The sequence below is a fragment of the Phragmites australis genome, chromosome 3 (genome assembly GCF_958298935.1).
Source record: "Phragmites australis chromosome 3, lpPhrAust1.1, whole genome shotgun sequence".
NCBI lineage: Eukaryota > Viridiplantae > Streptophyta > Magnoliopsida > Poales > Poaceae > Phragmites > Phragmites australis.
In genome coordinates, this window is record NC_084923.1 from 41,754,799 (window position 1) to 41,769,455 (window position 14,657).

General features: G+C 42.1%; 2 protein-coding genes and 1 pseudogene across 2 annotated transcripts; 1 reads left to right on the forward strand and 2 right to left on the reverse strand.

Moving 5' to 3' along the window:
• Window positions 1–275: 275 nt before the first annotated feature.
• Window positions 276–1,773, forward strand: LOC133913139 (uncharacterized). The gene is made up of 3 exons (XM_062356201.1): window positions 276–664; window positions 751–922; window positions 1,035–1,773. Exons 1-3 carry the CDS (start codon window positions 372–374, stop codon window positions 1,623–1,625), a joined length of 1,056 nt encoding a protein of 351 aa, XP_062212185.1. The 5' UTR covers window positions 276–371; the 3' UTR covers window positions 1,626–1,773.
• Window positions 1,774–1,829: 56 nt separating this feature from the next.
• On the reverse strand, window positions 1,830–4,659 carry LOC133913141 (homologous-pairing protein 2 homolog). The gene is made up of 6 exons (XM_062356203.1): window positions 4,467–4,659; window positions 4,275–4,300; window positions 2,823–3,090; window positions 2,650–2,720; window positions 2,390–2,578; window positions 1,830–2,189 (listed from the first exon to the last, which is right to left on the reverse strand). Exons 1-6 carry the CDS (start codon window positions 4,492–4,494, stop codon window positions 2,088–2,090), a joined length of 684 nt encoding a protein of 227 aa, XP_062212187.1. The 5' UTR covers window positions 4,495–4,659; the 3' UTR covers window positions 1,830–2,087.
• An 8,455-nt stretch (window positions 4,660–13,114) lies between these two features.
• LOC133910730 (uncharacterized) lies at window positions 13,115–14,588 on the reverse strand (annotated as a pseudogene).
• Between the last annotated feature and the right edge of the window lie 69 nt (window positions 14,589–14,657).

A 14,657-nucleotide genomic window follows, 5' to 3' on the forward strand; every position in this document is an offset into this window, starting at 1 on the left:
TCCCCGAGCAGACGTGGCGGTTGTCACCTTGGACGCCGTAACGACCCGAATGCCCACCTCCCTCCCGCGAAATCCTGTTCGGTTGCTCGGACAAAACCCGCGCGCGCGTCGCACTCAAGAGAGGCCTGCCTGAAACCGGGGCGCGCGGCGAGGTCCGTGCTCGCTGCCACGGTCCCCTGCGCGGCTGGACCGCTGAACCAGTCACGCGCTGCAGCTAGGCGGCTCTGGGCGCACACGCGTCTACTCGGACGTTATATAAGACCAGGGCGGAGCCGCCTGGTCTTCACACATCAAACGCTAGCCACAGGACTCGGTCGGCAGTCAGGTGCGGTTGCTAGCTCGGCGTGGTGCGGTGAAGCCAGAGGCGGGCGATGGGGAGGAGGCTGGACGTGCTGCTGGGGCGGACGTCGAAGCAGACGGCACGGCTCAAGACGCTGCTGGGGCTGGCCGTCACGCGGCTCGGCGTGCTGCGGGGCCATCGGCAGGTGCGGTGCGCGCAGGCGCGCGGGGACGTCGAGCAGCTGCTCCGGCTGGGGCACCCGGACCGCGCGCTGCTCCGCGCTGAGCAGGTCATCCGCGAGCAGAACGCGCTCGACGTCCTCCTCGAGCTCGAGGCCTACTGCAACCTCGTCATCGAGAGGGCCGCGCTCGTGGACGCGCACAGGTCAGCGAGCACCCATCTCAAACGCCAGCAGGTTGCTTTTGCACCTGTTTCATTTGCATGTTCTTATTTTCGTTTGCCTTGCACAGGGAGTGTCCGGAGGAGCTGCGGGAGGCGGCGGCGGGGCTGGTGTACGCGGCGGCGAGGTGTGGGGACCTGCCGGAGCTGCAGGAGGTCCGGCGCCTGCTCGCGGACAAGTTCGGCAGGGAGTTCGTCTCCGCGGCGTCCGAGCTCCGCAGCGGCTGCGGTGTCAACGCCAAGGTGAGGACCGCCGACGAGCCACGCACTCTGACTGTGCTAGCTTCTAACTTAGCCGTCGAAATTTCTCTGCAACAATCCTAACGAATCATGAATAATCGCCTTGTCGGAACAGATCGTGCAGAAGCTGTCGACCAAGCAGCCGAGCCTCGAGAGCCGGCAGATGGTGCTCCAGGAGATCGCCATTGAGAAAGGGACCGCCGTGCGCGTCCACGAACCTCCCTACCAGGAACCGGAGCGTTCCAACCAGAGGAAGACGAAGCAGGATGACGAGAGGATCAGGATGCCACCAGTTGATGACCCGGTGGAAGACATTTCTAGCCACTCTGCGCAGAGGTACAAGGATGTGGAAGCGGCAGCTCGGGCCGCGTTCGAGTCGGCCGGCTCGGCCGCAGCCGCCGCGAAGGCCGCCATGGAGCTCTCGCGGGGTGAGCCCAGGGGAGCCGGCGACAACAGGAAGCCAGGTAGGACGCAGATGAATGGAACCAGGAAAGAGGAGAATATTGATGGGAAGAAATTTGAGAAGATTGGACTTGTTCGGAATTACCGTTCAGAGAGAGAGGTTTTGCCTGAGGATGAAGCAAATCATGGCGATTTTGCAGAGAACGAACTGAAACACCATGAACATCGAGATCAGGTCAGGGGCAGGCCGGCATCGGTCAGAACAAAGAGGGGAGGGGAGGGGGGTTTAGCTGCAACCAGATGACAACAGAGGAGATGGTTTCTTGATCTCAATGTATTAAATTTGCACTATATGCCTGTAGTTCGATGCTTGGATATGCCTATGCCATGTATGTAATCCAAAGAAAAAAAAAGAAAAAAAAACACTCGTTGCCAATTTGCCATTTATGTAAGCAGAGAGCAAAATCATCGGCGTATACTGCTGCTAGATGCATTGTTTATAGACAGATTGAAGAGAATGTATAATTTTGCTTTCACTCGACTGGTTCAAAGCTATATCAAATCTCATTACAGGTAGGATAAACTAATTCGCTAAGGCCTGAATTTACCCACTGGAATACTCATAAGACATATATTAACTGAGGACAACATCATCTATCTGGAACACTCGGCTACATAAACCATTAAATTTGTGGAACCATGAACTGCATTGCTGGTAGAACTGCTGTAACCTACTTTTGACTTGAGATAATCTCATGCTACATTATCAGCGGGAAATTTTTCGCCTTTTGTTGAGACTTGCCAGCATGTCAGTGTAAGACTGAAGGTTCACACCGACATCTTCGTCGTACTCGAGACCAAGTTCTTCCTGCACAGATGCATACTGCTCATCAGCATCATGGACAGTTGGATGGCAGCAATAGAAAGTGTAAATGCCAAGAAGTAGCAACAAATAAAAGAACTAGTTACAATTATTGTCTGTCATCAATGTGCTTAATGCTTAATCAAAGCATATAGGTCTGAAGTGCAGTCAGAAGGTAAAAGAATGGGGGAAAATGCAGCAAAAACCTTAAATTCCTTCTGATCTTTTGGGCTATTCTCAGTAATATTATCCCAAAGCTCCTTAAACATCCTCTTCCGCTTTCTCCATTGATTAACTTTCTCAGAAAAGGAAACCTCAATGATCTTCTTGTCCTCAGGTTTCACCAAGATGACACCACTCTGCAATTTATTTATTTTTTCTTCCATTTCCTGGACCTGAACAAATATGAGGTCAGTAACTAAAACTGGTCCAAAGGAACATAGTTATGTGCAAAAAATACACATACTTCACTTTGTAATTTAGCCTCCTTCGACTTAATCTCTGCCAAAGTCAAGTTTGACTGCAGACCTCGTACCTCTGCCACATGATTTAATTTTAGATCTCTGAACTATGATTATTGTATACTGCATTCAATAGACCATTAACAAGACCATGGTACCAATTGGAAGTGAAGCTTACCAGATTCAACCTCACTAACTGCTTTCTTTTGTTCAGCGAGTTCTTCCTGTAACCTGTTATTTGCTTTCTTCATCTCCTCAAGTTCTTCTCCATTTGGAATGTCAAATTGATCTTGCCGAGCAATGTAAATTTTCTGCTTGCCATACTCCTTGAAGGAAATCTGTCCACTGTCAGCCAATGCATCCAGTGCCTTTTGTACTGCAGTCTTCTTAAGATTAAACTTCTGTAGTGCATCAGCTACATTCTGTGAATTCAACGGCCTGTTTTGCTGCAGAGCCATGGTAATAGTCAACTCAACGATATCCAGAGCTAATGTGCTGTAAGGTGTCTGATCATGATATCAGCTATAAAAGTGAGAATTTGAAACACCCTAAGCTGACTAAATAGTGTGTCAGTTGTTTTTGATATCTTGCATAGATTCAATAACAGTATAGAAACTCCATTTCAAATAAACTCGTTTCATATGGACATTGACATACAGTATTTACTATTTAGGCACATCAGTATAACCGAGTTGATTTTGACCAAATCGAGGTAAAGAGCAGTATCTGAAGGGAAAAGACAGTATACTTCCTCTCCAACTTATTTGAATTCAGGAGGAGGATACACACAGTTAACTGGGAAATGAACAACGTAACAAGCAGAACTAATGACAGAAAATGATAATTAGAAACATACAACTATCACTGCAAATGGGGAGAAACAGCCTATAGTGAATATAACTATCCCTGACAGGAAAAAATAACAGCCTACAGTGAAGAGCAAAGACCAAAACTGATCTGCAAAAGCCTTGTACTTTTGTTTCCATTTGCAAGCATTTATAAGCTACTACTTTACAGTGGAATCCTCCAAGAAAAGTATTCTTGTAAGAACCTGATGAGTTATTATTTTTATTACTCGATGCAATGGGCATATGCGAACCAAAAATGCAAGACACAGTGACACACTAAGTAATAAAGAAATTTCAACTGAAACTAGTCAAATCTATCTTCTATTTCACCGATGAGGTCAGGACTCCACATACAGGACACATGTGTGAACCGTGCTCCAAGGCAGCCAACCAAATTTCAGGGTATGACAGCAAGTAGCCGCTTAATTGAAGAATGACCTTAGTTTCAAACATTTCGAGTAATATTCACCCTTATAATAAAGAAACTGATGCCAATTGCAACATACATACACTAATTATTCAGGATGATGTCCAGGGGTTTTAGCATAATCCGAAATGGTTCGACCTCTTCTCACGGAGCAAGTATAGTACAGATGACAACCAGCATACATAAAACAGCAACTTGCTAAAAGGCTATGTCTTGGAAATTAAGCAAATTTGTAATACAACAAAAATCCTAATCGCGCACGCATGGCAATCACGAAGTGAAACGTAAGCGGAAACAGACAACTTTGCGGAAGGGGTTTAGGGTTTAGGCTGGGGTTCTAGCGGAGGGGCCGCACCTCATTGACGAAGCTAAGGACGATCCCTGCAAAGAAAACCAATAGAGAAACAGATGCGTAAGGATCTTCAGAAACTTCGAATAGATCGAGCTAAGGAAGAGCATCGATGGTTAAAATCTGGAAAACTTCGAACCAAAACACTATTTTCGTTTGGGGGGGGGGGGGGGGTTGAGGATGGACAGGACGAAATACCTTCGCAGCTGTCGGATTTAGGCGGCATTGTCTCCTCGCCGGCTCGCCGCCGCCTCGCTTCTGCTCCGCGATCTGAACGAGATGAAGGGGGAAAAGGCGGAGAAGAGTGGCGGAGGAACGGAGAACACTCGGCGCTGGCCCTCCCTTCCTCCCTGCCCTCTATTGCTGTTTCGGGTCTCTGACACTGCGGGCCCTCCCGTGGTTGGTGACGTGGGGGTTTCCCGCCCAGAACAGTAGTGCGCGCCGCGCGGCGTGGGTGCCACCCTCGCGGGCTGGTTGCGATTTTGCAAAGCAGTCGCAGTAAGTTGACGAGGTGACATCCATGGGAGGCCCCATACGCTGAGCAACATGGGCCTGGGCCCCAAGAAGAGCGCGATTTCACATTTCAGTGACCACTCCTGCGATGGGAGTGCCGCACGGCGACGGTGAGAACTCTCGATGGAAACCAAGAAGAGTAAAGCAGCCGATAGAAATGAATGATCGTGCTGGTTACAACGGTCTTTTGGTTGGACTGATGTTTTTAATTTTTAGTTGAAAAGTTAGTTTCTATCTTTTAGTTTCTGATTGGCAACTTTTTGCTATTGATTTTTAAAATAAATTTTTAATTTCTCAGCAAAAAAATACTCAGAAAAACTCATATCAGTTTGCTTTTTAGTTTTTAATTTATTTTCGTAGAAGTTAACTTTTCAAAAGTCAGCTCAACGACCAGCCATTCGATTAAGCTTCTAACTTCTGACAAACAAAAATCCAACCAAATACCGTCTAAATAGGGTTATACAGACCTATAAAAAAAGTAGGGCTGTGCACATTTGAACTGAACCATAAACACGTCCTTGCCCTCTTTCATCGGCCACCATCCCACAAAACAGAAACCAGGTTTCAGTATTGCTCTACCACCAGTTGCTACAAACACACCAAAACAAAGCCAATTCATCAACTGAAACTCAATTTAGCACAACACACATACACCAATTTCTCCCCAAATTCAACACTACAAATCGCAATTGACAAAATTAACAGCAAGCATCAACCCAGTCGGACTCACCATGGCCAGAATACTGTCGGACAATCCTGGTCATCTTGTGCATCATGGCCTTCCCGTTCCACCTTACCTTCGGAATATAATAATCCTCTATCTAGTATATTTTTTCTTGGTGGTAACAAAATAGTTTAGTAGTTTTTTATCCTTTGAGACCTTTTATAACTAGTACTATATATTTTTTATATATAATAAATTCTTACTCGCTCCAGTCAAAACATCAGCCAAACTGTAGCTTACTCCTCAGTCAAGATAACTGTGATTTTGGACAATGCTAGGGTCCCGAAACAACATTTTTGACCCATAGTTCTTATTGTAATGAATTTTCAAAACCTAGCAAACTTATTGTATAATTATGTATTTTAAGATGAACATGCACGTATTATTTTGCAATATTAGACATTCATAAAGCTATTGATAACTAAAGTTTGACAGGACACATCCAAAAAGACCCTTTTAGTGGCCGGAGGGAGTATTTACGCATGTTCTTTATGTTTTCAGATTAGGCTTCTATTTAGTCACCCAAACATTATTAACAAACATGACATCGAAGTGTTACATATTGATAACTCTATGGGAATTCAAATTTTTTGAAACAAGAAATATCCTTCAATAAACTCAACATACAGTAATTGAATCATAATGGGACAACGTTTCTGAGACTGGGTACTTATTTGTTCCCATTTTATTCTACTGATCACATACATAAAATTATATTTGAACAAAAGATACTACATCCCATGAAAAAGCTACATAATTATAGTACAAATACCTATTCATTCAATCCCGAGCACATCTTTGTAACATTGGATGTTATCCATATGGGAACTGGCCAGCTGCACCAACTCTGAGGAGATACAATTTCTTCGATGCTGTTACTTTCCAAGTTGAAAATACATATATCACGGCAATTGCTCTTCCAAAATGCAGTGCCTTTTTCGTCGTCGGTCAAGTAGACATGATTTGCCTTCAATTGTGGATATTCTTCAGCACTTAGACAATGCGACTGGCTATGCCCAAGAAACAATACATGGTCATTCAAACTATTAATTTTCACAAGCACTTTTGCTGCCATGTCAACTTTATATAACGTGATTTTGCTAGTTTCCATTATGATCTCAGAAGGGTTACGCTCTAGAGCATCCTCGCCCTCATCATCCCCAACTGCGACATCTTGTTTCCTCCAGACTAGCAGTACATCTCCTGATGGGTGTCTGAGCAATGGTGTTTAGGAATATAGTTCTGCAGCGAAAATGGTCATATTAATAGTAATATAGTTATTGAGATTAATATATTTATTGAGAATATACGTTAGTAGGATTTATTGATGCAATACATCAAGAAGTTACCGTAGCTAGGATAAAATTTGATTGAATTGAAAAAATCTTAGGAAGATTTATCTCATCGGAAGATCCGATGCAGAGTAGTTTGCACTCACCGGAGCATTGTGTCTAGAGGCTAATAGTCGCACCGGATAGTTCGATGAATAGGACATGGAACCACCGGAGTATTTCTGACAAAGGAGGAGAAGGTTGAGGATCTCACCGGATAGTCCGATGATCTGCACTGGGTAATACCGGAGTATTTCCTGCAGAAAAGAATGTAAATGCAGAAGACTGAAGATCAACCTACCGGATGGTCCGGTACTTTGTTTGTGCACACCGGATTATAGCACAAGAGCATTTCTTGCAGAGGCGATGGCAAGTGCTGAAGAATGAAGATCAACTCACCGGATAGTCCAGTGATCACAGAGATAGTTGCGTTGGAGTATTTTCAGGGAAGAGAAGAGAAATTTTAACTCACGGATGATCCGATGTGAATGGAATAAATCCGATGTGAATGGAATAAACACCGTATGAATGTACTACAACATTTTACACAGAGAGACTGCAAAAGGCTCGGATGACTCAAGATAACTCACTGGAAGGTCTGGTGATGAATTTGAAGGTAGACTAGAGTATCCGGTGTTCACGGAGGTATTGAGTGAAGTTCTAACAGCTAGTTTCTGAGGTTGTACTCACCAGATGATCTGGTGTTAGTACCACTGTTCTCACCAGATCATCCGATGTTAAGCTTTTATGAGTCGTTGGGAAAACAGCTAGTTGGCAGGTTTGAGGCTATAAATACCCCTTCACTCAGTCATTTGAAGGTGTGGCGTGCTGCTAGAGTCTAGAGAATACTCATATACGCTTGAGAAGACATTCAAGCCACCAAAGTGCTTAAAGTTATCATCCAATGTGATTAAGCACAAGATTAGAGAGTGTTTAGTGCTTAGACCTATAGTGAGTTGTAGCTAGGTGTTGCAGCTTGAAGAATGGATTAAGGAGTGATCATAGCTTGTACAAACAGGTACGTCGACACTTTAGAATCTTGGTGACTCGTCGGCATCTTGGGCCTTAGTGGCTCAAGCTTGTTGACCCTCTGACTTGGTGTGGAGTAGCGACAAGACATGTGTACAGGGAAGCAGAGACCCTTGCCTTGGTGGCTCAAGCTCCGAAGTGATCATGGCGGCAAGTGACAAGAAGAGAGGCTAGTAATGAGACCTTACCTTGATGGATTGGTGGTTTATCCGACTTGACACCTTGCCTCGGTGGTTCAAGAGTCATGACCGGGTACCGATCGGGAGCATATCCTTGATGGACCTCCGACGTGGACTAGGGGTGGCATGAATGGCATCGATACCACATGATAAAAGTCCCTTATGCCGAATTTGTCTCTCTGCCTTATTTACATTTTCACATTTATATTTTTACAATTTACCTTACTAGAGTAGGTTGTAATTCTCTTGAGCGGTAAAATAAACACACTAGATAAACCTAGAGCACATTTAGATAGAACTTGAGATAGATTGATCTTGTGAAGTTTTTGAAACTATTTTTGGTTTAGGCTTCTAAGTGTCTTAATTCACTTCCCCTCCTAGGACATCACCGTTTATCACAATTGGTATCAGAGCGAGGGCTCACACCTTTTATAAGGACACACCATTCAAGTAGCATTTGAGACCCTGTATCTTTTTGATCGGTTAGGTTTCACCACCTAGTGAGTTGTGATGTCTTGGGTTGGAATGGGTACCTATAGTGCTCCATTTTTTGATGGCATAAATTTTTCTTGTTGGAAAATTATAATATCTTGCTATTTACAAGCCAATAGTCTAGATGTTTGGAGGGTCACCGAGGATGGAATAAGACATCGCATCACCAACAAGGAGAGACAATTAGATGCATTGGCGAAAAATATCATTTTATCATCTTTAAATATTGATGTATTTAATTGTGTTTATTCTCTAACTAATGCACATGATATTTGGAATAGTTTTATTGTACATGAAGGCACAAAAGATGTACGCAATGAGAAATATTATGTGCTTGTTATTAAGCTCAATAGCATCAAATAATTTTCCTATGAAAATACTAATGATATGTACTTACGTTTGAATATTCTTGTCCATAAAAGTACTAATGATATGTACTTACGTTTAAATATTCTTATCAATGAGTACTAATATTATGCATGGTTTGACGCCAATTGACGATGATCAAGTAGTGAGAAGAATACTTCAAGCTCTTCTTCCAAAATACAAGTTGATAGTCTCCATTACCTATGATAACAACGACATCAAGAAGATGACTCCAAGTTAAGTTCTAGGCAAGATCATCATCTATGAGATGACCATGAACATAGAGGTTGAAGCTTCTATCTCATCCGACACCAAGAACCTTGCTCTCATGAGCAAGTAAGCTCAACGCCAACACATGACAGCAAGGATGAGGAGACAAGAGTAAGAGTCAAGCTAAAACGAAGATAATGATGATAAAGATGAAATGAACTATGAATATGATAATTAAAGCACATCAAGCGATAAATAAATTGATCCCAAAATGACCAAGCTCATGTTACAAGTAGAGAAAAACATCAAGAGGATCAATGCCAAGATTGATCATACAATCTCCTTAAAATACTTGGTCAAAATAATTGATCAAATTAAGAAGGAGAAGAAGATCAAGAGTAAGAGGGAGATAGGGGAAGAGCCAAAGCATTTGCAAGCATGAGAAGATGAGTGAGTGGAGATGAAGATTAAAGCTCAAGTGATGAGAGTTTTGCCACCCACTCCTTCAAAAGAAGCTCTTTCTTAAGGTCATCATCACGCAAGTCCAAAGGTATGGATAGTGATGTAAGTGATGATGAATCCGATGACGACTCTCCCTCCTATGATGAACTCCTTCATTTTATCAATGAGCAACAAATAACCCGTAAGAAATAATCTAAGGAACTTAAGAAATTCAATTCCCTCAATGGCATTCGTGCTATGTTTGTGTCTAATTATGAACAATTATTGAGAAAATTTAATTTGCTAAACAAGGAACATAAAGAGTTTAAGGAAAAATTTGAGTGTATTGAATTTCAATCTAAGGCCCTTTTGGAGCAATCTATCTCTATATTTAATTTCAATCATAATGTAGATGCTTGCACTTCTTATGATGATTTAATTGATTTATCCAGCTCGCCCTTTTGCAATGAGATATGTGTTGAGAATGTTCTTGTAGAACCATCCAATGAACTCATTGCACCAGAAAATGATGAGCTCAATCAAGAAGCGGAAAAGCTCAAGAAGGACTTTGTAAGATTAAAGGGCAAGAACCATGTCCAACCTCCTCAATATAATCATACTACCATGGTGAAGAAGCTTGCGAAGGGAAGAAAATGATGAGCTCAATCAAGAAGCAGAAAAGCTCAAGAAGGACTTTGTAAGATTAAAGGGCAAGAACCATGTCCAACCTCCTCAATATAATCATACTACCATGGTGAAGAAGCTTGCGAAGGGGTCCACCGTGACATACTTTAAATGTCATCAAGAAGGCCACAAGTCATTCCAATACAAACAAGTCAAGAAGAATATTAAGGAGAAGAAGAAGATTATGAACCTTTCCAACAAGACATCCAACATCTATACTAAGCTCAACTATAAGGCAAGATCAAGAGCAACCACTACAAGCTCAAGAAAAAGGAAAATGACAAGGTGATTGCACATATAGTTGGGAGAAAGAATCGGGGGTGGAACTAACTCATTTGAGTGATAAAAAAGTAATCACTAATATGAAGGGGCCTCAGTCAATTTGAGTTCCAAAGAAGACTTGAAGTCCGAGGCGGCTATGGGGATTTAGAGACTTGGCTCATGAAATGAAGTGAAGGTTCAAATAAAAAAGCTAAGCGTATAAGATTGAGCGCTTTGATGAAGATCATAATCATGTTATACTTAAATCCCCATTCAAAGGTAATGAGGTAATGATAGCTAGCCTTTTGTTCATATTTTTTGAACCATTACCTTGTCTAGGATTGCATATGCTTATTTTAATTTATTGTAATGTTTAGTATAGATTTTTATATGGTAGGTTGTTTCTGTTGAGCAACTTACATGGTTCATTAGTTATAAGTTTCTTTCATAAAACTAGTTTCATAATTGGTATCTTTTATGTGCCATGTATCAATATACAGGGTACCCTTTCCATTGTTATTAATAACAAGTGCATATATCTTATAAGTATCCAATACCTGCATGTACATATTTAGGAGGAGTATATCCTATGAGTTGTGATTTTGAGATTAGCATGTGTTGCTAGACGTATCTTTATAGTCTAATAGAGAAATAGACACGTCAACGGAGGTATACAATGCTTAAATGCTTTAATTAGTATCATTGTCAAATTATTTCTACATTTAAGCTACCTTTATGCATGATATGATTTAAACTTCCTACAAGTGTTATTCACAAGTGAGTCCCATTATATATATGCACATATAAAGGAAGAGTTTAGATTATATCATGTGAATTTAATGAATTATAATCCTTATTTGTCTTTTCAATTAATATCAATGCCTCATATCCTTATAATTGATATATCTTTTTAATTGGTATTATTTTATTAGATCATGATTTATGAAGCTCTCTCTCATGTGCTTTACATATGTTTGTAGCTCTTTTTGAGATTATTGACAAACGGGGAGAAGTTTGATGACCAAAGCAAGAAGCAAGATACAATATATCTAGGAATGCCGAAGTTGATAAAAGGGGAGAAGAAGAAGATACAAGAAGCAACATGAGACACCTAGGTTGATAAAAGGGGAGAAGTTCTTGCATAAGTAGATTAAGTGAGATAGTGACAATGGAGAAAGTGGGAGCTACAATAAAAGAAGACTAAATGGTAAGAGCGTGCATCTAAGCAATGTGGTAAGGTTTTGTGCTCTTTACGATTAGTGTCATTTATTATTTGCCACTTGCTTTGATTGTGTTGTCATCAATGACCAAAAAGTGAGAGATTGTAGCGAAATTGTCCTATTAGGCTATGATCATGATTTTGATGATTAATGACAACATAGTCATTGAGACTAACATGTTTGTCAAAAATATATGTTAGTAGGTCTCATAGATGCAATACATCAAGAAGTCGCCGCAGCCGGGATAAAGTTTGATTGAATTAGAATAGTCCTAGGAAGATTTGGTCCACCGGAAGGTCCGGTGCAGAGGAGTTTACACTCACCGAACATTGTGTCCAGAGGTTGATAGCCTCACTGGAAGGTCCGGTGATGGATTTGAAGGTACACCGAAGTGTCAAGTGCTCACGGAGGCATTGAGTGAAGTTCCAATGGTTAGTTTCTAAGTTTATACTCATCGGATGATCCGGTGTTAGTACTACTTTTCTCACCGGATCATCTGGTGTTAACTGATTTTCTGAGTCATTAGGAAAGCGGCTAGTTAGAGGGCTTGAGGCTATAAATACTCCTCCATTCAGTTATTTTAAGGTGTGGCATGCTGCTGGAGTATAGAGAATGCTCATATACACTTGAGAAGACATCCAAGCCACCAAAGTGCTTAAAGTGATCATCCAAATTGATTAAGCACAAGATTAGAGAGTGTTTCTTACTTATAGGCATAGAGTGAGTTATAGCTAGGTGTTGTAGCTTGAAGAAAGGATCAAGGAGTGATCCTAACTTGTACTGAGAGGTACACATGCACCTTAGAGTCTTGGTGACTCGCCAATATCTTGGGTATTGGTGGCTCAAGCTTGTTGACCCTCCAACTTGGTGTGAAGCGACGGCAAAACACCTGTACGGAGACGCGAAGATCCTTGCCTTGGTGGCTCATACTCTGAAATGATCACGGCGGTAAGTAATCAAAAGAGAGGTTAGGGATGAGACCTTATCTTGATGGCTTGATGGCTCATCCGGCTTGAGAGTTTGCCTTGATGACTTGATGACTCAAGAGTCATGACCGGGTGCTGACTAAGACTATATTCTTGGTGGAGCTCTAACGTGAACTAAGGGTGACATTTATGTTATCGATATCACGAGATAAAAATTCATTATGCTGAGTTTGTCTCTATACCTTATTTACATTTCTACATTTACATTCTTACAATTTATCTTACTAGAGTAGGTTGTAATTCTTTTGAGCGGTACAGTAGACACACTAGATAAACCTAGAGCATATTTAGATAGAAATTGAGATAGATTTATCTTGTGAAGTTTTTGGAGATATTTTTGGTTTATGATTCTAAGTGTTATAATTCACCTCACTGTTAAAATGTCACTGTCCCTCACAAGTTCTTCAGTGTCATCCATAATCACCTTCCTTTAAGATAGTAGCGCTAGTGAGATCAAAAGCATCGATTCCACTGGTACGTGTTACTGCATACAATAGACCATCCATATAGATACAATCTCATAGTCCGCACTTGGCGGCAGCCACGTCCATTTAGAATCTCTTGCCCTTGCAAATGAAAGCTGACAAATAGGATTGTGGATTAGAAACACAATGTAGCTTCCCAAGGAGGAATCAGAAAACACAAATGCATTGACATAGAGTTTGTCACGCAGATTGTCAAGAGCATGGATTGACAGCTCTGCAATAACCTCTTCTCCATAGTACTATGAGAACTCATACTTCTGAATTACACCTTCATAATCTAAGATGGGCTTCACCTGCTCGATAGTGGCCACTGATGGCAGGGCAATCTGCTCACCAGTGATCGGATTGACAAGGTGCTACTCAGACCTCTCATTGGCAGTAACCAACCAGCTATTGGAGGAGCCAATCGGATACTTACTACGAATGGGTGGTTCCAGAAGAGTTAGCTTGTAGATCCTCTTCTCCGTGAGGCTGTAGAGGCAGGCAACATTTTCACCAGCAGATTCAGTGGTGTAGAGGAGGCACAGCGTCTGTGGCCGCCTATACCTCCCAGAGCAGCGTTGGTTGATGTACGCGATGTGCCACGAGGAGCATTCAGAGTCCGCACGTGCCAGGTCAGGGATCTCCAACATGACAAAGATGTCAGAAGAAAATTCTATATAATTGGGTCCTACAAAAACCTTTTTCCTTGTGATGATATGTGTCTTCTCCCTCTCTCCCCTCTTCAGTCTAGCCGCTGAATCAGAGGGTATGTGGCTAGATCAAGATCTCACAAAGATCTTTCATAGAAAGGTATCATAGAATTTGCTTCCAAAGATGTTTATCAGGATCTCTTCTAGCAATTTCGTCGATTTGTCGTTCTCCATAGCCTCTTCCATGAGAGGTGGATGATCATATTCTTCAACTTTCTGGATTTTCTTCACTAAAGTGGGAGAAAAAGCAAAGGTCTTGGGCAAGGCTTCCAAGACCAGACGGCATGTTCATCATCCCGCTTCAGCTACACATCTCCATTGGGGAAAATCTCTAGAGGAAGATGAATGCGTTACTTCCTACAATTTTTGGGAGGAGCACACCGAGGGCAACCTCTGGATCTATACTTATAGATCAGCAACCCAACTAACAAATCCCTCTCTCCGAATTCGACTAGATGAGTGAAAATACGAATCCACAAATGTTGCAATTTGTTTGGAGCACGGATTTATCCCAAAAAAAGATTCGGACTTTCCAAGTGAACTCCAGCTATGATTCTGCTGACACTGAAACCAAAGGTAGAGCTGGACATGGCCCAAACCACAAACAGATCGCCGGCCACAGTGTCACCACCAGAGAGAGGGCTAGTCCACCGGTGCTTGTCTTGATGAAGGCGGAAGCCTGCGGCGGCGGCGATGGGGTGAGTCATGGAGGCTAGAAGTTTGAGATGGAAAGTGAGACATGTTTAGTAGACATAAGTAGCACTAGTCAATTGATG

What these genes read in the sequence shown, in the direction of transcription:
- LOC133913139 (XM_062356201.1), top strand. Translation starts at nt 372, where the DNA reads ATGGGGAGGAGGCTGGACGTGCTGCTGGGGCGGACGTCGAAGCAGACG. An exon ending in GCGCTCGTGGACGCGCACAG is followed by an intron (nt 665 to 750) that starts GTCAGCGAGCAC and finishes TGCCTTGCACAG; the next exon opens with GGAGTGTCCGGAGGAGCTGC. An exon ending in GCTGCGGTGTCAACGCCAAG is followed by an intron (nt 923 to 1,034) that starts GTGAGGACCGCC and finishes TTGTCGGAACAG; the next exon opens with ATCGTGCAGAAGCTGTCGAC.
- LOC133913141 (XM_062356203.1), bottom strand. Translation starts at nt 4,494, where the DNA reads ATGCCGCCTAAATCCGACAGCTGCGAAG. An exon ending in TAAATCCGACAGCTGCGAAG is followed by an intron (nt 4,301 to 4,466) that starts GTATTTCGTCCT and finishes TTTTCTTTGCAG; the next exon opens with GGATCGTCCTTAGCTTCGTC. An exon ending in AGGCTAAATTACAAAGTGAA is followed by an intron (nt 2,579 to 2,649) that starts GTATGTGTATTT and finishes ATATTTGTTCAG; the next exon opens with GTCCAGGAAATGGAAGAAAA.